The following is a 24,630-nucleotide window of genomic DNA, read 5'->3' on the forward strand; positions in this document are numbered from 1 at the left end:
AGTTAATTTTAAAAAGTAAAGGAAAGAAGGCCAAAAATTTGTTCTGTCTGCTCATGGTGGATGGATGGACAAGAAGGTTACCGTATTCTAGCTACTTGTGAGCAGGAGTAAGGGAACAAGGCCTGACATTTGTTCTGTCAAGGATATAACAGTCTTCTGTTATACACTGTTATATAACTGTGTTTGTTGTTTACATTGAAAAGGTTAATCCGATGATAATCTGCTGACAACATCCCTGGACAACATCCACAGTTCACTAACTTGCCCTTGCTTGCTTTGGTGCATTAGGCAATCAAATGCATCAGATAATAGATGCAACACAGTGATGAAAACTAGCATAAGGTGATCAAAGGACAAATACATGACACTGTAAAAGAAGAAAATGAAATCTTTACAAAACCTGAGTGCTATAATTAAAGATAAGACCAAGACATCCAAATTTGGTAGTACGAATCTTTATTGGCAATATCATAGTCCAAATATATTAAAATAAACAATACCAACAAGCAATATGTGCTTAGACGAAGACACCCCTACCCCAGGCCGCGACCCCTAGGGACAGTATTTACCACGGCCCCTGTGATTGTTTCTAAAGTTTCGCAAATTCTGCTGACTGTGCTATACTACTTGTTTACATGGTATTCAAACATTTAACTGCTGTAGAATGATCTAAAGGGGGCCGAGTTTTGAAAACGCTGTAAATGTTCATGTATCTATAATCATAGTTCCATTTCTGGTCAACAGATTGACAGAATGAAAGAATGGTAACTCAGGCATCTTATTTATAAATGAACACACACACACATTGAAATTTAACCTCTGTCTATTCATGAATAATCGATAACCTACATCTGCAGAAACACAGATTTTTGTGGCAGAAAGGGTAAAAGGTAGCCAGCTTCTATAGGGTGAGAACAGTGCCAAAATTAGGTTGATACCTATAATAGGCCAAACCCGGAAGTCGAATCGACCACGGTACACACAAAGCCATGTGCGCAAACGCGTACAGACGTACGTGTATTTCCATACGCGTTCAGTTCACATGTGGGTTTGTTTGTACCGGCATCACGTGGTTATTTGGGCGTACTGAATATGTAGAACGGCGTACGCATCGCGTCCTTTTTATTCCGGAGTAGAACCATTGAACTTATATTATCATTATTATCCCATTATTTGCTTATTTGAGTTTTTATGTTGTTATTTTGGAATATCATTAGTCAATTATTATTTGATTATTAAGTCTCATTACCTCATCATTCAGAGTTGATGACTTTATTTTGAATGCATGTCATCACAATATGCCATTACTGGGTTATTCGGCCGTTTTTTTATCATCATTTAATGATATTTTTGCTCATATTTGGTTATTTGGTTGTCATTATCTTAATTCAGTTATTATCAAGGGATTATTATCTCATTTTTCATAAAGACTGATTTCCAGGGAGGACCAGGTTTAGATACATGAAATTGGAAATTTCAATTTAAATTCCTTCACCATATCTTGTTCATGAGCTGTGAGCTGACCACAAACTTTGTCAACAATATGTCCAGTTGTTTGAAAAAGATTTTGTTTCAATTCGAAAAATTAACATAAGGGAATCAATAATACAGCGTGGTCATAGAACAAAAGAAACATTGAAACGGCCAGGACTGCAAATATGTTATTTGTTGATGTCAGTCCTCTAGCAAATTTCATCTTACATAAGGCATGCCGAAGTCATGATTTTTTCAGAAACAAACACATCTCTAAGAAAATTTCAAAATTTTCTTTAATTCAATTAATATTTAGATAATCTTTATTTTCTATTAATTTGATTTCAAAAGGAAATTTTGTTCAGGTTGAATCATCATGACTTTGATCCATAAGCTTACACATGATGGACTGTCTATGTAATGAGAGTGTCTGATCAGCTTTTGTGAGGACACTAGTGATGCATTGCCTGACATGAGTCACCTGGTGTAACGGCACTAGTTGGGTTGCCTTCATGCACTGCCTTTACTGCATTGATTTGCTCAAAGAGTTGCCTAGTATAGCTTTGCTTTAAGTCTGCTCTTAGCATCCACTGTTTTGCTGCTCCATACACCAAAGCACAACTGGTAAGTGTGTCAAGGCTTACAATTAAGAAAAGGCCATAAGAGCAAATTCCAACCTGTAAACACTGTGGTAGAAAAAACATGCAGTAAGAGTGCATCCTGAAAAGCATTAACAACGTCTACATTGTCGTTGGGTTGACAGGGGAAGAAGTGTGGTCAATACCAATTTTGCTATTTGAAAACTTTGTTAAAGACACAGCGGAATTATTTGCTGCTGCCCAGGTCACCATTTTGTGCAATGCTTTCTGGGTATGAATTTGGTGGGTAAAATAAATAGGACAGATAATAAAGACATAATCAGCAAATAATAGTGTCACTATGACATAAATTTGAAATCAAGATAATGCTGAATAATGAGGTTTAAAACTCACAAATAAATAATGACTGAATAATGACACAAATAGTAATCAAAATAATGACATAATTTCCATGAAAAACACATACTAATAAAGTCATTGATACTGAATAATGAGATAAAGGCAAACAAACAATCAAAAATAACAACTGACTAATGACATAAGAACAACAGATTACAACAAAGTAACCAAATAATGGCATAATGATTATTAAGTTTTATAATAATGACCAAACAACCAAATATGAGCAACAGAATCACCAAATAATGAGACAGTAATGATCAAAACCCCCAATATGGGAAACACTGTCCAAGTAATGACATGATAATGTGCAAATAACAGCATAATCATGATGACATAATATCAAAATAAATCTTTTATACTGAATAAATTACTGAAAACAATAAATGAACTGTGAGATAATAATTATAAAGTAATCAAATATTGGCAAAATAATGACCAAAAAATGATATAAAAATGGTAGAATAATCAAATAATGGTATGTGGTGACAGAGTAAGCTAAGTTTGGCATGGTTCTTACCCCTTTAAAGCTCGAATCCCCCTATCACTCCCTATCACTCCCTATCACTCCCTATCACCCCCTATCACTCCCTATCACTCCCTATCACCCCCTATCACTCCCTATCACTCCCTCATACAGTATTGAGGAAATAAGTGACCTGGTCATTGTTGCTACACAAGTCATTTGCCGTCAGACCCATCAACAACTACGCTCCAGAGTACGTGTTGCCAATGAGTGTATATATGATGAGTTTAGTTAACATTTACCTTCAACAAAGAAACACAGATTATTTACATTAAATTGCTACTAAACACATCTAATGAGCGCATCCCAGATATGAAGTTGAAAGAATGAATTCTCCTCCAATAGTTCTCTTTACAATGCTTCATAGCAACCAGAATAAACAGATGGCTAGAATACATGGTACATCCCCCCCTGTGTCTATCCGATGCGCAGACAGAACACAATTTCTGCGTTGCTCTTTTACCTTTGTTTACAAGCAACAAGAATAAACAGATGGAATGGAACCCCCTCCCCTGTGTTCATCCCAGATATTGAAGCAGATAAAGAATGAAGTTTCAACCTTAGTGACGTTCCCTTTACTTCTGCTTTAACACATGTGACCAGAATAACAAGACAGAATTAAGGAATGGTGCCCTCAGCAGTGTCCATCCCACATTAAAGCAGACAGAGTTAACTTTGACCTTGTACCCCGTTAAGTGCAGACAGACAGAATGGTACCCACCGTGTTCATTCAAAATAAGTAGATAGAATAAATTTTCAGCCTTAGATCCTTTCTTCTGCTTACAAGTAACCAGAACAGAAAAGTTGACAGATATCAACATACAGTCACCTTCTAAGATGTCGCATAAATGACTGAAACCCCTTTCTGTGAGCACAAGTACAGTACATGCATCATCATGTATTCCCTTACAACTAACATTGCTAAAACATTACAAATTCCCTCTATGATATAAGTGTTCCTTTCGGAATACCTTGAAACACCAGATCCAAACCCTTGTTGTCATATCATTGGACTCTCCTCCAAGTCACACATATAAACATTAGTTACAATATTTGAGATGTTGTATCACAAATTACTATAAAATGAGTTCATAGTGACGACAGTCTACCATCCAAGTTAAATTTTACATACAGCGTCATTACCACTATTCCACCAGTACCAGTACTGTCTCATATCGTAGCAGGTGACAGAACCATTTTTTCTAAAATGTATTTTGAGTAGCATGATCTTCTGAGCATATGAAACTGAAATCATTGTAGACCTTACTGGTGTTTCTTTAAATTAATTCATAAAGTATAAAAATACAGGGGTATTAAATATCCTAAGCTAACTTTGGCAGAAAATTATGAAGGACCTTTTATTTATTTATAGAGTTACCAGAGGCATTAGGTTAATGACTTATTGAAAAAATTGAATTAAAACAGTTTATCTTGAACTTCCCCTTCATATGGTGGTTATTTCCATCTGCTTGTCCAAAATATTTGTTATACTTGAAACATAGTTGAAAAGCCTTATATGTTGAAACAAAGATTTGGGACTCTTACCAAGGCCTCATTATGGTCATATTTTAAATCATCCCATCAATTGGACCATTGAACAGCCATCATGTAAGTTTGAGTCAATTCAGTACCTTTCTTGTACAAGACTGTTTAATGGCAATTTTTGAATCACATAATGTATCAATAAATGGCCGCCATCATCATTCAAATCTGTATATTGTCTTTTGTTTAATTTAATATTGTCTAATATATCATGAAAATTAATACAACAATTATGGGGAATCCTTGATGTTGTTTCTACATTGGTTTGTTGGTAATATTCATGAGTATTTTTAATCTCTTGATGAACCTTGAGCTTGAAGTGAATGTTGGAATGACATTTCATCCAGACATTCACAACTATGATGGAGTAAACCATGTCTTCGTATTTATCGTGAACTGTATACTGCTGTGTGTCACATGATGCATGACCAAGGATGAACCTAATTAACTATTACATAACACTTTAACACTGCCACTGAGAGGTCCACTCATCCAACTTTTATGATTTTAGAACACTGATAGGATTCTCAGATTGTTAACAAATAAATATACAGCAAAAATAAACAATCGGAAGAACTCAGCTTTGTTGATACAGTTTGCAGAGTATCACTTACTATTGTCACATATTGAAGCCATCAAAAGAGTTAGGCTTTGAACAAATCAAGGGGATTTTAATATTTTGAAATATCAAAACTGAAATATTGATGACTGTGGCATAAAATATTTGCATACAACAGATGGAAGAAGTTAATATTTATCCAATTGTCAATTACAAATTAAATAGCATGTAAATTATGATTGATTGCATCAATATTTGTGAGATCAGAATTCAAAATATATGAACAAATCCCCTTTTTGTCTTCACTATCAAGGCTGCTTCTGTATTATAGAATCCAGGAATTGCATCATTCTCAAAAATATAAACAAGTCATCATTCTGGCCTAAACTGTCAGCCAATTTTTTAGGTTATGTTTACTTTTAATGAGTAAACACAAATGGGACTTGACCATGTGGACTACCATTTTACAGTGTCTACCAAACTTCAACATTAAGCGATGAACTAAATTTAAATTTACACAATGTGAACTCTATTGGCTTTTGCGTACATACGGTTGATGAGACACTTCTCTCCATGTGTTTCTGTGCAAATTACCCACCTTTCTCATAAATGTATTTCAACTTTGTTAAAAACATATGACATTGCTTCTTTTTTCTTTCTTCATTACATTTCTTGAACTGGATCAGTACATTGTTAGAGGAAATCAAACTTCATATTTGTAGGACTAACTAAATTTATGCACTGCAAACATCATATTGGCCATGGTCTCCACATTCTTCTTACTAGCACTGTGTACTCTCTCTGTTTTTGATGTAATTTTCCCGGCATATCATATTGTTCACCTTGATTTACAAGATGTGAAATTTCTAGGTTTTGATCTTTTGTAGTATAATTCTTATAATGAGAGAGTTCATTTTTTGAATAAGCCAAACTTCACCCTAGTAATGCCTGATCAAAATTTATGCATCAAGAATCCGATCAGTCATCACTGCTAAACAGATGTCTGTATGTGTCATGTCATTTTCCTTGCAGCATTATTTTCTTCAGCTTCATTGACAATTTACGTAGTTATATTAAATGTCTTCATGTTATATTTCTTTGGCTTGACCAGCAAGTTTTTGAAGCAAATCTAGCTAAACCTTTTCGTATAAACCCATGCAAAATTTCCATGGCCAGAACTCATTGGTCAGCATTTTTAATATGACCATAGACAGTCGAGAAACTCTCTTGACCGTCTATGATATGACAGTACTAGCATTTCTAGCTGCGGGAACGCAGCTATCTGTGATGGGGTAGCATGTGTCTATCATCAAAAGATCAACCCCGCCACAGGGTTGACCTTCAGATGACCTGCATAGATGCATGCTGCCCCACCACAGATAGCTGCGTTCCCACAGCTATAGCACTTCCTGTTGCAGCGTTGACATCTAAATTTTCAGTTCGGGGTTACATGTTACATTGTGTGAACACTTCATGTACTCTGTAACCAAAGTTCATGTCATGATAAGTATTTGACCTATTTGTGAAATTGGGTACATGTACAACTTCTAAGATTGTACAAAGTATGGCTTTTTGAGTTGTAAACTTTGAGACAATGTTATATCAGATGCATGCACAAGTTACTGGTATAAGGCTGCCTGTTTTGCATATTTACACACTAGTTAGCACTTGCCAAATAAGGCTCATCCATTTTCACATTATTACCAACAATACATTAACGAAAAGACTGCAGTTGCATTCTATAAAACTCCCAAGACATATAGTTCTCTTGCCAGTAACACAACCTCAGCCATAAACCCCTTTCTGAAACCAAAGTAGACTGTGTAGGAATTGATGGAAGAGTTTGACGGAAATAACCTATTTATGGAAGTAACATTACCTGCTATATTCACTACATCTCTGTTCGTATTACTTTTTAAGATAAAAAATTATAAAAAATGTTCAATATGCAAATATGCTGCTAATTTTTGAGTAACATGATGATGGTATCCATAGAAAGCTTACATGTAACAAATCTGAAAGCCATCTGACAGGTAGACCGCAAAATTGTTTGACAGTAGATCGTAAAATTGGTCCAAAAATCTACATATGCTGATGTCATACTAATGTTTGCATATCTAGATGAAGGCATTGCTAAAAAGCTGCATTACATATTTGAAAAACTATCTGACGGACAGTGTCTGAAAAAATTTTCAATTACGATGAGAAAATTAGGCCAAAAATTCTGCAGATGCAAATTTTATCACATTTTGAACAAAATAGAATGACGTTATCTGAGGGAACCTGTCAAAGATTTAACCACTACTTTACTATCAGAAACTAAAATCAAAGTAAACAGGTGAAACTAAAGAGGAGAACATCCATCTAAAAACTAAACACAGCTTTCAGAAGTTAGCATAGTGTTACCTCTATTTGAGAAGGTAGTTAACAATCAGTGCTTTACATGAAAAGACTTGTTCATAACATATATCATTAATTCAACTGTCTCTATGTCTGGCAGCTCTAAACAACTTACAAATATCCACTTTCTGATCTCTGCTCATTTGAGAAATTGGATATTTTCCCACTTTCTGAGTAATAAATAACTCAAGATGCATAGATTCATAGAAACACCTGGTGGCATCCTTTCAGTTTCTCAGAGACAGAAACATGTAGGCCAAATTTAAAATTTATTGGACCAAATGTATGGAGTCAGACCTGTTTAACCAACTCTGAAAATATGGTATATTTCAATATGAACAAAGATAAATGAGATTGCGCTATGAATATAAAATCGAATTCTGAATTAGAAGTTTATGAGCTACAGATTTGTTCCAAATAAAATATTGTAAAAACAATTTCAAACCTTACATACAAATATTTCTATTTTATGTAAACTTTCACAAAGCTTCATAAGGGAATACTAAGCTACATGTCATAATTTAAAAGCTATCACAGAAGTGATATAAAAAGAACATGTTTGACCAAAATATGACAAAGTTTGCAAATTTGCTTTAACACAAAGTTACTCAATCATTTGAACAAAACTGAATCATGTCAACTCTTGGAAAATGCAAATCAAATTTGATTTTCAAAGAAATAAGACGAAACTACAAGGTGTACAATTCTTCAAAATTATTGTCTGTCGATGTTCAAGAATTGATCATAATTTCAAAGCTAACAGACAAGCGGTATAAGAGAAAAACTGGTTTTGACCAAATATAGCTCAAGAAACTTGCACATTGCAAGTTTCATTATCATTTGCAAAAACATATTTAACACTTTCATGATCAACTTTCATTATCAATTGAACAAATGCGCATAAGGTCTGCGCATAGGGACTTGTTGACAAAATATGAAGGATTTCTGAGAGAAGTGGAATGTTAACTGATGATGACAGACAGGGAACAACAATCAACCTATCTGACAAGCCCCATGTAGCTGATATAGCAAAGCATAGTCTATGCATGCATTGTAAAAAAGATGCAAATATTGTACCTTGTTCAAAAAATTAAGATGAAGCTACCAGAACTAACAAGCTTGAATAGAAATTCAAGATACAAATGACTTTGAAGTGAAGTTAACAGATGATGAAAGCTGATGAGGGATAGTCAATCTATCTTATAAGCCCCATGTCACTGATAACAAAGCCAAAAAGATTCAAATTTAGTACTACACCAAAAATTTGACAGGGAGGTACAGAATTAATGCAGGTATCTCATCAAACTTATCAACAAACATCATGTCATTAGGAACTCATGAAAATATTAAAGTAAGTTAAAGAGGACAGTACTGATACTCTGGGAATAGTTATGTTGAACACCTTATAATTATATGTGTTGGTTAGTACAATAGCAAAGTTGGTTGGTTTTCTCATAACATCATTAAGTTTCTTGATTAATTGATTTACACATATGATACACAAACTGTCTACATCAACATGTATTAATTTCCTTTTTACATTAATTCAATAATATTTCACTTCAATAATATTGTAGGCATTAATAAGTGACCTAGTGGAGATGACATAGTTCCCTTCTGATTTTTCAAAGAAAACCATCAGCAAACAATGTCTCAATCCATTTAGTACTCAACACTTCACAGATTATGCTTCATGTTGACAAAATTTCGGAAATCATAATTGACCCTAACTTTCTAACAGTGTGACTTGAAAAATCTCAAATAATATTTGGTAGCAGAAATTAAAGATGAAGAAAACTGAAACAGTCATTTCCAGACAAAAAATAATTACAAAAGCAAATATTAAATGAGTAGACAAAGCTGAAAGTATCACAATGAATCTATTGACTGAGTAAGTATGAAAGCTGTCAGAGAAGTTTCAGAAATAGACGTGTTACAAAAAATGTTAAAATTATAAGACAAGTAGTCTGAGAGCTGAAGATGATATGCTGATATAGAATGAACAAATAGGCCCTAGAAAAATGCAAATGAAAATTTAATCATCATTTGAAACACTCCATTGTAGTTATTCCTTAACCTACAAACCCATTTCCAAAGATGTCAAATGCACATTTTCAGAGATTTTTGATCTTTTGCCAAAGAATGCACACATCCACTCAACACTTTACCATGCAAAGTTCATCACCACTTGAATGAATTTGAATAGGTTATTTCATAGGAAAGTTAAACCAATTTATAAATCTGTAGCACCTCGCATTTTTAGACCTTTTCCAATAAAAGCATCAGAAAATTCTCAAAATGTACCAAGCAAATTCTATGCTAATCTGAACAAATATAAATTAGGGTATTCAAAAGCTTTTGAAACAGTAGTGGTAGAAAAGATGTTTGACAAGAAATCAGAAGATTAGACCAAAGAAATCTGCATCACGCAGTTTCTAAAGAATAGAAAAAAACACAAGTTTGGTTATCTGTGGGGACTTGTTCACTAAATATGAAAATGTTCTGGTCAGCAATTTCAGACAAGAACAATTAACTTTATTAATGACAATGGACAATCACCCTGCATGGGAATCTCCACATTGCTGACAGCTGAACTCAATACACTGTAATTAATTTGTAAACATATTTGAACCTGTATCAAATGTATGACAAATCATGTGAAATAAAAACTTTGCAAAGTGCACTCCTGAAAGAAACTTATGAAATACCGATGCAAGTTGACTGATTGCAGACACTGAATTAGTGCCTCTTCATGTGTAATGCTAAGTGATCTGATCTTGAAAAGCATCTCTCACATCGTGTACACTTGAATGGTTTAACACCAGTATGTTTCCTGTAATGCCTTGTTAACTCATCAGACCTTGCAAATCTCCAAGTACACCCTTCCCACGTACATTTATATGGCTTTTCACCTGCAAATAGAAATTTAGAAATGTATCATGTCATTGGGGCTGTTGAAAGAAGTCTTTTGATAAAAAATAACATAAAGGACACTGTGCTCATATTTGTTCTGTCTTCTATTATTCGAAAGTTTTTGCATTATTCATTTTGAATAAGATTGAGTCATTTCTTGGATCTTCACCTTACCATTTTGTTTTTAAAACTTGTCATTCTACTAATATATGTATGTTTGTCCTGAAAGAGGTCATTAGCTATTATAGAAGTCATGGTAGCAATTTTATCGTTACTTTTATGGATGCTTCTAAAGCTTTCGATCGTGTGAATCACTTGTCATTATTCAAGAAGCTGATCAACCGTAATGTTCCTATTTGTTATGTGAGATACTTTTTAACCTGGTATAAAATGAAGAAAATCTCTATTCGATGGGGGTCCTGTATTTCAGCACATTTTACTGTTAAAACGGTGTGAAGCTTGGTGGTGTCTTGTTCCAAAGTTTTTCAATGTGTATATGGACCATCTGAGCCATAGATTGATTAATTCTAAGGTTGGTTGCAACATGGGTAGTATTTTTGTTAACCATATGATGCATGCAGATGATATATGTCTGATAAGCCCGTCAGTGAAAGGAACTCAGAAACTTTTAAATATATGTAGTAACTATGGCAATATTCATGATATTGTTTTCAATACAGAGAAAACTGTATACATGTATATAATTCTCAAGCGATGTATGATTGAACATATTCCGGCTGTTTATCTCAATGGAGTTAAACTGAGATTTGTTAAAAAGAAAAACACCTCGGCTAACTGTTGACAAATACCTTCAGTGACAATTCTGATAGAGCGTCAGAGGAGATCTTTTTATATCTCTGCTAACATGCTTTTGAGAAAATTTTCATTGTGTTCTCATAGTGTTAAGTGTAAACTATTTAAAGCACATTGTTATCAATTGTATGGTGGTAATTTATGGGTCAGCTATAATAAATGCGCCCTGAAACAATTGAAAGTTGCTTACAATAACGCCGGTCGCATACTTCTGCGATATGACAGACGTGCTAGCGCCAGTACTATGTTTGTATATGTAGGATTGACACTTTTGACGCTTTGCTTAGAAAGCAAATCAACGGTTTGATGAAGAGGATTTCTATGAGTGAAAACTTAATTATACATCAGGTGTATGATGTTGTGTACTTCACTTCTGACTTGAGGAGAAGATGAATAATTCAGTCTTCTAATCTGAGTTTCTTTGTACAGAAATGTATCTTCATGGTCTGAGCCATAAATGAATTTTTCTTGATGTCACCATTTTTGTATCATTTTTCCCCCCCCAATTCTGTAATCATTTATATATATGGACATGCTCATTGTCCGAAATAAAGAATTAATAATAAAATATTTGATCAGATGTGGCATATCAAAATGAAAGAAAATGCCAGCTATTAAATATATGGTAGTGTTTGGCTGTTCATGATCTCAATGGTTCATGGTAACAATGCTGTCACAGCTCCATGACAATAGTATGCACCAAACTGCCTCTAAGTAATTTAACAAGAGTTGCAGTGTCATTGCTCAATATGGAAAAACCAATAACACAAGGATGATGAAACTGAGATTAACTGATTCATGTTCACTGTGGTGAAAAAGACCGCATCTTTTCCAATCTTGACCTTATTTTGAATCTTTAATTGAGATTCATTGTTAATTGTGTGCACAAAGACATCGGTCCAAGTACTGGTCATGTTTACATACAGAGATACAAAGGCCAGATGGCAGGTAATGTACAATATGTAAACTCTTTACAACCTTGATACTGTTTAACAGTGTTCGAAAATGCTGCCTGCCCACCTGCCCGGGTTGGGTAAAAATTGACGCCGAGCTGGTAAAAATTCAATTTTACCAGCCCGATGGTCGGACAAGTTTCTCATACGTCTTGAAGTATGCGATCAGCATCGGCAACTACAAGCAGTACAGCAGCATGTCCCGTTGTCTATGTTTCAAGGCCTCAAAACGTTGAAAGTAGGTCAGGTTATCACATGCACAGGTATGCAGCACTTTGCTTCACAATCGGTACTGATTCACAGTAAATATAGTATTACTGTGTATCAATATGGATCGCGAAGCGACGTGCCAAATGCCTGTGATCACATGGGTAACATCAGACAACATGTACGTGACGTGGATTAGTATTGTGGCGACTGGCTTAACACTTCAGGGTCTTGTCAGAAAAATTGGTGGATGAAATAAATTGACAATACAAAATACAAAATTCAATGGTTTCTGTGTCAGAATATAGCTTTTGGTTTGAATTTTCACCGAAATGCTTTTCTTTTCAAAGCTTGAATTCTCGTTCATCCAAATTACTCACTGTATGAGACTTTTGGTTGATCTGAACCTAGCCACTACATGATACATGGGCTAGATCGGCCATTTGTGTGGGATTATTTTGACTCCCGTAACCATTCATCATGTTGAGTCGTTTTTTGGGGATACAGCCTCAACTGGCAAAGAAAACATGCTCCGATAAAAAGTCGACAAGCAATATGAGAAGGCAAGATGGCAGACGAAAATTGTCCGAGGATGGAAAAGGAGATTTTTGACCAAAAATTGCCCCAAAAATACAAACATGCAAATTTCACCAGAATTTGTACATGCCTATGTAAGGTTACCTAAAGGAACCTGTTTTCCAAGTTTTTTGTCCAATGTGTCAATTGGTTAGAGCATTTTAGCAATTCTCGGGATTTTGCCCTTTTTGAACTCACTTGCATATTTTTGACACTTTATTGCAAAAGGAAATAGTTGTTTTGATTGTTATATAGCATTTAAAGAATATAATGTTAAAATTTTAGAAAATTTGACCCAGGCAGAGTGAAGTTAACTTCTTTGGAAATCTTGAAATGGGGAGGAATGAGAAGCAAGGAAATTGGGTGATTTGCATACATTTGCATAAATTAACACTTCTTGATCATGCAATTTACAACTGCTTGACATGCTAAAAGGTGAACCCAACAAATATTTTAATATTGGGTTAACAAATTAATTAAAATTAAATGAATATTTGCAAAACATGATTATGAGCAAAATACACTGTTTTGGGTGCAGTGCACCCTTAGGTTAAGGCAAGGAATGCTGTCACTGGATTATTTGAGAAACAGAAACAGATATGTAATATTTTCATACCACATCATTCTCTGTATCTACTATGAAACTTCTTAAATGATCATATGACAATCTAATCTACTTTTTTAGAATCCCAATCTTACTAGGATTACACTGACAAGATGAGAGCTTCATAAGTTAGCAAAAGAATAAATTTATCTTGACCTACTGAACTCAACCATGTAATCTAGTTGGCGCTTGCACTGCAGAAAACCATTTGTACCTTCAACTACTCACCTGTATGAGTACGCCTATGGGCTTTTAAGTGGGAACTTTTTGTATATACTTTTGTACAACCATCAAAATCACACACATGGAGCCTTTTCCTCTTGACCACATCACTCTGTGATTCAATTGCTTGATGGGCTGATGATGACGACATTGCTGAAGATAATCCTTTATTGGAACCTTCTTGAAACTGGTTATTATGCTGCTGTACTGGTGTAGGAAAGTGATCAGGACTGTTGAGAAATTACAGATTACTTTAATTACAAATTTATGTATACTGCTCAATTTATAACATCCACTGCAGTGAAAGGCGGAAACAGTTAGAACCAATGTATAAAAGTCTCTTTACATTGATTGGTGTTTATAACTTTTTGATTGGCTAAACAACCGGGTCACCAACCACTTCGTAAGAACCACAACAAAAGTTGGCACGTATGAAACAAGTCATCGTTGACAACACAGTCCCCACTTGTTAAAGGGACAAAGTCGCCCATTTTTTCATGAATTTTGTTTGATACGAGATACTGCTTATATCGTTTGATATGTTGAAAAATGCTGATTGAATGGGTGAACATGCATATATTCGACCCCGATTTTCGACAAATTAAATGAAACCATGGCGAAAATGAATTAATGGTCATGACCATTAATTCATTTTTGCCATGGTTTCATGTATCGTGTCCATTCAAGAAATATTTAAACCAGAAAAACAAGAATGACAAAAGCAAATAAGGTCTGCAACTTAGATACTGGAGGTCATCTTTAGGAACATGCATATCAGCTTCTATAGCAAGGGGACAAGCAGATCCTACATACATAAGCAAATGTCGACAAATAATTAGCAAGAAAAAGAAAAGTATGGAAGAGTGGGAAAAAAATAAAGAGGGGGAAAATTTACAAGGGATCTGGTAAAATGTAATGCTGCCTCATCAATCTTCTAGACCCTACCCCCCCTCCCCTTGAATATCAAATGTTCCACCCCTTGGTTGACCATGTTTACATAAGGCCAGATGGCAGGAAATATACGGTATTTACAACCTTGGAGATTTTTTAATTAATGCTATGAATGCTATCATTCGAATGTAAACAGCACTTAAATTATTATAGATACTGAAATGCCTTCCATTGTGGGGTGATTACATCATCTGGAATTATCCTGGATCCAAATTTCTCATCAATTCTTATGTGTCCTACATGGAAACGTTGCAAAAATTGATCCGCAATGAAAATATTTACCTCAGCTTTGTTTTCTGGATCAAATTTTACTACAAATTGATACCAAATATGACAAAATTATGTCCACAGCCTTCGAAACTATCTCACAACATATCCTTGGTTGGTGTAGGTCATTTAATGGCAACAAACTGAGAAAATTACCTAAAATATAAAAATTTGGGGGTTTCCCAACAATTTATCTAACAACATCCCTCGGGACTTTTGTACCAAATTCCAAGGCTATATGACAAGTAACTTTGAGAACAAGTTTTCTTGACCAAAAATGACGAATTAAATTGTCTTAAAAATACAAATTTTGTATATTTCAGGACCACTTCCACATATCCAACTATTGTCATCCCTGGACATATGTACACCAAATATAAAAGGTGTCTGTCCAGAGGCTTTAAAAAACTATTTTTAAAGATTTTTTGACCAAAAATTACAAAATTGCCCAAAATAGTAATTTTTGTAATGTTGTCATAATTTCAACTAATTAGAAGGGTAACACCCTTGCAAAGATCCAACCCAAATTTGAAAGCGACTGGGCTGGCGGTTTCAGAGAAGAAGAAATTTTACTTAAAATGAGAAAAATCACCAAAAAATTCAGCAAAAAAAAAAAAAATTAAAGATATCTTCATAATATTCGTAAAACTGTATAAGGTTCACCTAAGGTACTTACACACAAATTTTCAAAGTAATCAAAACAGCAGTTCTTGAGTTATTAATCCTTAACCATTTTCACATTTCATGCTCATTTGCATAATTTTGGCAGTGCAAACTTCATTTGAACAATATCCTATCTATAGCCCAGGATGCATCAACACACCAAATATCAAGCTAAATAGTGCAGCGGTTCGTGAGTTTTTGATGTTGACTGACATACTATATTACATACATACATATATACATACATACATACATACATACATACATACATACATACACACATACATAGAGACATACATACATACAGACACCACCGACTTCAGCTTATACGATAACTTCACATTGATATACTAAATGTGAGCTAAAATCCTTGGCATAAAAATTTGAGTTACATTGCATAAATTAGCGGATATTAGGGAAAATTTTCATTTTAGTGATTACATGTGTGATTGCTGTGAAAAGGGATCATAGAATTGGACGAATACAGTACATATCGAAGCAGTTCAAACATTGGATGTTTTGAAAAATGAACTGCAACTCGAGATCCTCTTTTTATGTCTCTTTCAATTTTTGTTAATTTTATGATGAGCTATATTAGTACTTTATCTTTTTTATTTCTTTATCTCTTATGAAAAGCTCTCTTTCCTCTCAATTTCACACCACCTCTCTATGATTCAGGGTCAAATATGAACCATTAAATGAAAATATGATGCAAGAAAATGTTTCAATAAGATAACTTCACTTTTAAAGACCATATATATTAATATATCTATGCACTTACTTTCTTGCTAGCCTGAGAGATGATAAAACACTTGCTCCAGTTTTATTGACGGAATCTAGCGTAACAGTCGGGTGATCATCATCAGTTGTGTCACTGTCACCTTGTCCATGCTGATACTGACTGGTAGACACTATAACTTGAGTGGCACCTTGGGCTTCACTTTCAGACTGTGTATCTGTAAAGGGAATAACAGGTAGATAATCTTTTTATAATAACCTTTGTTAGCCATTAGTCTCTTGTAGGGATTTTGACGTTTCTGTTGAAAAAGTAATGCAGCAGGGTAAGGTTGGTGGTTCTCTTTACAAAATATTACTTTACAAAGATGACAAAAATATTCTCAAATAGTATCAATGACATGGTGCTCAAATTGGACAGCCCTACTGCTTTAAATTGTGGTATTTTCATAAGAGGAACAACTATTGTTACTATTGTTATTATTGCTTTATGCAGATGGTATTGTCCTCTTTTCTGATTCAGAAGCTAATTTACAAAAATTTTAAGATCAATTTAGTATTTGGTGGAAAAAAATACCACAATTATACGGTGTCGCTCAAATTTGATCAGAATTGGTACATACCAGTATGGGTACCAAAGATCAACAAAAAATCTTGTTTCTATCTGTTCAGTGCAGGAAAATTCTACGTTGATGTTATGACAATGATTTCTGCACAGTACAACCAGAAACACAACAAGAAATATTTAAACCAGAAAAACAAGAATGACAAAAGTAAATAAGGTCTGAAACTTTAGGTACTGGAGGTCAACTTTAGATACATACATGCATAGCAGTAGACTTGGTTCAAGTCGGTGAATTAAAAAAAAATAAAATCATTTATAATAGTTTCTCTTGTGTCTCTCCTATTTCGTACAAACCTATCTGGAATTTGGCAGCTCACGCCAGGTTTTCCCAGCGATTGAATGCGTCACGTTTGAGTCTGCGCAGTAGTGAGTTAGTTTCTGCCGGATTCACCGACTTGGACTTCTTGCAAAGTACAGGCGGAGAGACGGACTGTGTACACAGTGACGTAGAGCAAATACAAAATGATTGACAGCCCCCGCCTTTATTCTGGCCAATAAGAAGAACGCATTCTAATAAACCTCTGCATGCATTAAAAAGTTTGTTGTCATCTCCGTGCAAAGCTAGACATCGAGTACGTTTTATATCTGGGCGAATAATGGCATCAAGTTCGTACATCAACCGCGTTTTACTACTGATCGGTCGACCATCGCTAACCATGCGAGATTACCAAAGAAAGCTTGTTGAGAGTTACATTGAGGGTAAAGATGTGTTCGTCTGCGCACCAACCGGCAGCGGAAAATCACTGACATACGAAGTCGCCCCACATTGTTTTGATTTCCATCGCTTTGGGCACGTAAGAGAACAGGCTACAACTGTCAGGACGGTGTCTTTTTCCATCCTTGAATAACCGGCGACGATTTTCGCATTTTTCAACATGGGCCCCACAAACAACACAGATATTTTCACGCGTTTTCGGTGATACAACAGAGGTCGTGCTGACTTTTGTGGGAGTGATCGCACTCGACATTTTGTCAACAACGCCATGTGAGTTTTATGCACGTCTTGTTTGGGTCAATTGGTAACTCCTCCCAATTTGTAAAATTTAGTGATGTCATCTTATGAATAATATATGAGTAAAGAAAAACGTCATCTCATGAATAATTTATAGCAACGCAGATCGTGCAAGAAAGCCAAGTCTGTGATTCCGGGTGAAACTCTGCTGTATAGCGTTCACTCCACTCATCGCGTTCACCCTACTCATCGCGTCCACTCACGCGCGCGTTTCACATGAAAGCAGAATACAAATCATTGCGTTCACTCCACTAAAACATTCACAAATCACAGACTTGAACCAAGTCTAGCATAGCAGAAACAGCTAGTCCCTCTTAGTTTGCGCAGGTCTGTTAATATGTAACAGTTCATAAACAATGACAGGAAATGACTCAAGGTCAGTGGAGTAGCCTGTTTCAGTCACTGGCACGCCACCACTCCTGCATATTTGCACGATTTCCCTTTTTCTTACCTCATTTTCATATTTTTGACACTGACATGTTCATTTGAACAACGTCACAATCTCAACCCCTGCATCTACCTGTACACAAAATACTGAGATGGTAGCTTTGGCGGTATCGTAGCTTTTTCATGTAACGGACATACATCTGCACATACCGGTACATACCCACATACATACAGACATACAGACGCCACCGACTCACCATATGAGCTCTTTTTGGTATTTATATACATACCAAATATCAGCTAAAAATAAAGATTATTAGTAAATGGTTTAAAATCAAAAGAAATTCATTTCTGAAAAAAATAGCGACAAACGCAATTGTCACACTGAAAATATTGGTTATTACCTTAACCATAACTTAATGTATCAGCTCTGGCTGAAGCTGCTAACAGGGCCCTTGGTGCTCTGGTATCAAAGTTTCAGTTTTTGAATTATATGGGTTTCAAGACTAAAATCCATGACACTTTGATAGTACCAATTTTAGACTATTGTTCAGGGGTCTGGGTCTATGAAACGTACAATGATTGTGAATCAGTTCAAATTAGCCCCAGCCTTAAGGTTTTTCCTTGGGGTACACAAATTTGGTCCTACATTGTACAGGGTAGGTATAAAGAGGATACTAGGTTGACATCTTGTGTTTCAAGGTATTGGGCAAATAAACATGCCTTTGAAATCAATTATGTAATTTAAATGAAAATAGATAAGCTAACAAAATATTTTTAGGGAATAATTCATGAGGTATTATTAATAACTGCACATCAAAAATGTTTAACATTTTCATACACCTAGAAATAAATGGCATCTTTCCTTGTAATGCAGAAAAATGTTCGAGAGATGAAACAAAACAAATGTTACGAACATTGGTACAAATGAGAGTTTTCTCTTGACTGCGCAATGGCGCATTTTGATATTGCCTGCCTTACAAAATTTACTGATAATGCACAAAACACAGCAAACAAAGTCGTCCATACATGTATATATGCGAGGGTGACCTAAGTGCATGTAGTGTAGTAACCTGTGAAATTGCTGTTGTTCAGAATAGCCGACAACATAGTTGTTGTTAAGTCTCCATGGATACTACTGCAATTTTATGTTCATGTTTTGATAGCGGTAAAGTTTCATAAGCAGATATTGAAACTCTGTATCAATGATGGAATTATAGAAACTTAATCCAGCTTGAGCATTGTGCAGGCATGATGAATCTCGATTGCAATGGAACGCAATCGTTTGATCACTGCATATTTTCATGGATTTTAACCCCCAAAGTCACACCAAATCGTGTCAAAGGGAACAAATACGTTAAAATTTGAGTCAGGGAAATCTCTGGGTGACAAATCAACAGAAGATGGAGAGCTGGTGAGCATATCACATACTGTCACAAACATCATGATATAAATGATAATACCGGTGCTGCATGCGACATAGATGATGCAACTGAACTGGATGACAATCTTAATGATATTGAGGAAGCGCTTTCTAGGAGGGCAAAATCAACATCAACACTGCCCCCTAAAATGTCAACTCTGCCCCCTAATTTTGATGAATGGGACACAAAGTGCCCCTTTCAATGAACATGCAGAAAAAACACTGACACATACATATGTGCTATTTAAGCCAAAATTACATACGTTTGCCGAATTCAAGAAAGTTTAGCTAGGAAAAATATTTATCATTGGATATATGAAAGGCCAAAGGATCTTTTGAGTACAGTTGCGCTTTAGAATGCTTCCTTCATGAATTGAAACGGGATGTTATCCACATGAGAGAATACAGAAAGGTATTATGTAGATTGTGTGATTTAAATGCTATTGAGGATGAGCTGCATTTTATGTTTCACTGTCCTATGTATAATGATAATTGGGTTATCTCATGAGGCAGAGCAAACAAATCATGTTTTTTCTCATCATTATGTTATTGAAAATTATAGTGTTGAATAAATGTTACATTAACAGCAAAACATATCCAAAAATCTTTTCAGAACAGACGAAGCATTTTTATTTATTTAGATGACAAAATGTTGGTAGTGCTGCATATATTTTTCTTCACAGGTTTTTATGAGTGAAAAATATTTCCTTTATTTTTTATTATTAATTCTTGTACATCACTGCCTTTGTCTTTTGATCCTCTTATGATGCTTAATTAGCTTTGAGGTGACTTGTACTGCCCATTGAGCTGAATGACTTCTGTATGTCTTATGATTCCCTAGCCTAATACTTTCTGGCAGTGACATTGTGCAAAATGAATTTAAGGCTATAACCACTCAACCTTCGTTTGAGGAATTGACCCTCACATCTGGCAACTCTGGTAGCTTGCGAGGAATATTTAATATAGGATGGAAAGTTTTTGTTGACCCTGGTTCGAAGTGAAACCAAAAGGAGTTGGATAATGCTTATCACAGTTGTGCTGTATGGTGGCTCAGAGTCAATGTCTTATAGGTCACTCCGGGTAGACACAGTGAGACAGTTTATTTGTAGTAGTGAACTTTACTTTATATTCTCAAATTATTTTGAGTTCATAATGATGCACTTTCCTATTTTCCGTTTATTAATTTTTTCGAAATGAAAAATAGACATTTGTAATTTCTCTTCCTTCCTGAAAATCATTAAAGAAAAGCTAAAATGTAGAAAGTTTCGAGCATTTTTATGCATATGAGTTGTGTCTATGTGAACACATGATGTGTGAGAAGGTTATGTGTATGTGCCCTGTATGTGTGAATAGAGACTTGACCTAATTATGAACCCACCTCCCCAAGATCGCATATCCAAACTGATCGCATATCTGAACAAAAAGCCAGTCCTCCTAGATGTTTGGATAATCGACGGTTTACTATATGTCACAAGGGTGATGGCACTGAGATCAACTTAAGAATTTTAACTGTGGTGAACTTGACTATTCCTTTCAAATCCTGACCGGATTTGGAATCTTCAACTGAGATACAGTGCATTATCATATACCCATGCCCATATTGCTACATCCTAGTGACGTTTAACGTAAAATATCAGCCGTGATATTTCACGGTAAACGTCGAGATATGCACGATGAACGTCATCAGTTTTAGAGTTTTCCCGAACTACATTTTAGCAGTTTGTTGGTAAACAACGTAAACAACAAAATGCCAAAATTGCCCCCAAAATACAAATTTCACAAATTTGCAGATTTCATCCTGATTTCAATATATCATATTAAGATAAACCCTAGGAACCTGTATACCAAATTTCAAAGTTATCAAACGAGTAGTTTTTGAGAAATACATGTTTTGACAAGCCAGATGTGAACTGAATGTGCTCACATATTTTACAACAAGTCATTAATAGTGGTACGCTTCACAGAACAATGAGTTACATATCATTATATGTAGCAGGTTTCATCAACTTTCACACAGTACTCTAAGAGTTAAATCACTAATTACAAAAGTTTATTTAATGTGCAAATGAGCTGTTTATTAACTTGCCACTGCTCAATGCTTCATGGGACAATTGGATATCTATCAGATCAACATATGTATCACGTTTCGTCAAATTTAATGCTGTCAGTTTGGAATAATATCACTACTTACAAAGTTCATTAAATATGCAAATGAACCCTTAATTAACTTGAAACTACCCAGTGCTTCTCAGTACAATTAGATATTTATCAGATCAATATCTGTAGCAGGTTTCACCAAATTTTGTGCCGTAATTTTAGAGTTATATACCTTCTTACAAAGTTCATTAAATATGTAAATGAACTCTTAATTAACTTCACACTACCAAATGCTTTACATCACAGTCAGATATCTGTCAGATTAGTATCTGCAGCAGATTTCATTACATTTGGTGAATTTATTTTGGAGTTATATGACTAATTACAAAAATTCATATAATATGCAAATGAGCTATTTATTAACTTGGCACTGCCCAATGCTTTTCAGTACAATTAGATATATATCAGATCAATATTTATTGCATGTATCATCAATTTTGTTGCATGAATTTCAGAGTTATGTTACTAATTACAAAAGTTCATTAAATATGCAAATGAGCAGATAATTGACATGACATTCACAGTATCATCATAATGTTCTGAGATTGTCATCTGGAAAAAGTTTTGTGAAAATTTGTGCAGTATTTCTCGATATATGTCGACACTGTCATTACTGTCTCCATAGGGAAACCATTATACGAAAAAAAATGATTGTCATAACTTCATATATATGCAAGCCACACTAACCAAAATCTAATCATTTCTTGCAATTAGCATATGGTACCTGTCTACCAAGTCTGACTTGAATCTGATCTGGTGTTTTTAGTTATTGTGTAAACAGACACAGACAGACAGACAGACAGACAGACAGACAGACACACACACACAGACATCGCCATGACATTAGCTAACATGTGTCAACATGTGAGCTAAAATTGACAAAAATGCCCCAAAAATACGAAAATTGCAAATTTCATAAGAATTTAAATACATCACGTTTTGATCAACCTTACGAACCTGTATACCAAATATCAAAGCCATCAACTGAATAGTTTTTGGAGAGAAAAATTTTTGACCAAAAATTGAAAATATTGCCCCAAAAATTACAAATCCAAAAAATTCACTATAATTTTTGCAAACTTGACTGAGATCATCCCAAGAAACATGGCTGTCAACTTTCAAAGCAATTGGACAAGCCGTTTCAGAGAAGAAGCTTTTTGACTAAAAACTTTAAAAATTACCGCAAAAATACAAACATGCGAATTTCATCTAAACTTGTACACACCTAATTTAGAATACCCAAAGGAACCTACATACCAAGTTTCAACCAAATCTGAGCACAGTAACTGAGCTTCAGCAATTTGCAGGATTTTTCCTTTTTTTACCTCATTTGCATATTTTTGACACTGACATGTTCATTTGATTAAATTCACATCTCCATCCCTGGGTGCACCAATACACGAAATACTAAGACAATAGCTGCTGTGGTTTAGGAGTCTTTGATCTTAATGGACATACATCTATCCACACATACAACCATACATGCATACCTACATACAGACATGTAAATGAGATGCAAATGAAATGATTAAGCAATAAAGCACACCCAGCGACGCCATACCACGAGATTTTGACCAGTTCACGACATGTGTGCACAAGCGATAGCGAGTGCATATATGGAGTGAACTGGTCAAAATCTCGTTGTATACCATCACTATGATATCATAATAGTACCTGGTATTGCTTTAACAACTAATGTCTATTGCTTTGGTGTGGCAGTCCTCAATTCCCAATTTATGCATAAGGTATTGTTTAGATTGGCTATTTCTGTGATTTTTTTATTGCTTTGTTCTCCTTTAAAAAGTGTGTACAGCTAGTCACTTTGCTTGGAGATCAAGCTACAATGGATACTGGTTGATATATGCATAAACTTAAATACGAGCTTTATACATAGTGAATCTTAAAATGCATTTTTTTATAAATGTTATGACCATCAAGTAGATTTTTTCCTGTTGACTGTTGTTAGTGTTACTGTAGTGAATCATATGTAAATGCTGGCAAATCCAAGCCCACAGGGAACCCCTTTCCTTACCTTTCCGTCTTGCTTTACCAAGTATAGTAGATGCTGGTTTGGGTGATGATGATCTAATACCATTCACCGATAAATCTAATGGTTCTGTTTTCAGTTGATTTCTAGAATTATGAGAATCATCTCTGTACTGACTCTGAATGCAAGAAGAGAAAAATCTGTTATGAAACTACATTTTAATCAGAATTTATACAACATTTACTTGCTAGTGGACTGTATGATGATTGGCCTAATAATGAGTAAATTTACCCTAAAATTTACATTAACAAATTTCAGAATCAAAAGGCATCTTCATTTTGAATTTCAAAGAAATTGGCTAAATGCTTTCAGGGGAAATGTTTTCACCAAAATCGAGAATATTCACCCCAGAAATAAAATATTCACATTTTTTATCCCTTGGAGTCAATACAATAAATTTGAAAGCTACAGGACAACAAGATCTTTGGGAGATTTCAGTCAAAATTAGAAGCTTGTGAAAACCTTCAATGCACACATGCAAATTTCACTTATCATTCACTTAAATTGAATGACGTCATCAAAACAAGTTTGCAAGTTCATTATAGCTTTGTAGTTTCAGAGGAGACTGTCCCAAAAT

General features: G+C 34.9%; 1 protein-coding gene across 2 annotated transcripts in view; it reads right to left on the minus strand.

Annotated features, from left to right (window-relative positions):
• Positions 1 to 439: 439 nt before the first annotated feature.
• The window catches only part of LOC139130643 (Krueppel-like factor 12), a 77,839-nt gene continuing 53,648 nt past the window's right edge, over positions 440 to 24,630 (minus strand). For both annotated transcript variants that reach the window (XM_070696386.1, XM_070696387.1), the window contains 4 exons: positions 24,039 to 24,171; positions 16,449 to 16,623; positions 13,793 to 14,016; positions 440 to 10,410 (listed from right to left, as the gene is read on the minus strand). In XM_070696386.1, coding sequence (XP_070552487.1) covers positions 10,238 to 10,410; positions 13,793 to 14,016; positions 16,449 to 16,623; positions 24,039 to 24,171 — 705 coding nt within the window. In that variant the 3' untranslated portion in view covers positions 440 to 10,237. The remainder of the gene's footprint in view (positions 10,411 to 13,792; positions 14,017 to 16,448; positions 16,624 to 24,038; positions 24,172 to 24,630) is intronic.

The sequence above is a fragment of the Ptychodera flava genome, chromosome 4 (assembly GCF_041260155.1).
Source record: "Ptychodera flava strain L36383 chromosome 4, AS_Pfla_20210202, whole genome shotgun sequence".
In the NCBI taxonomy this organism is placed as follows: Eukaryota; Metazoa; Hemichordata; class Enteropneusta; family Ptychoderidae; genus Ptychodera; species Ptychodera flava.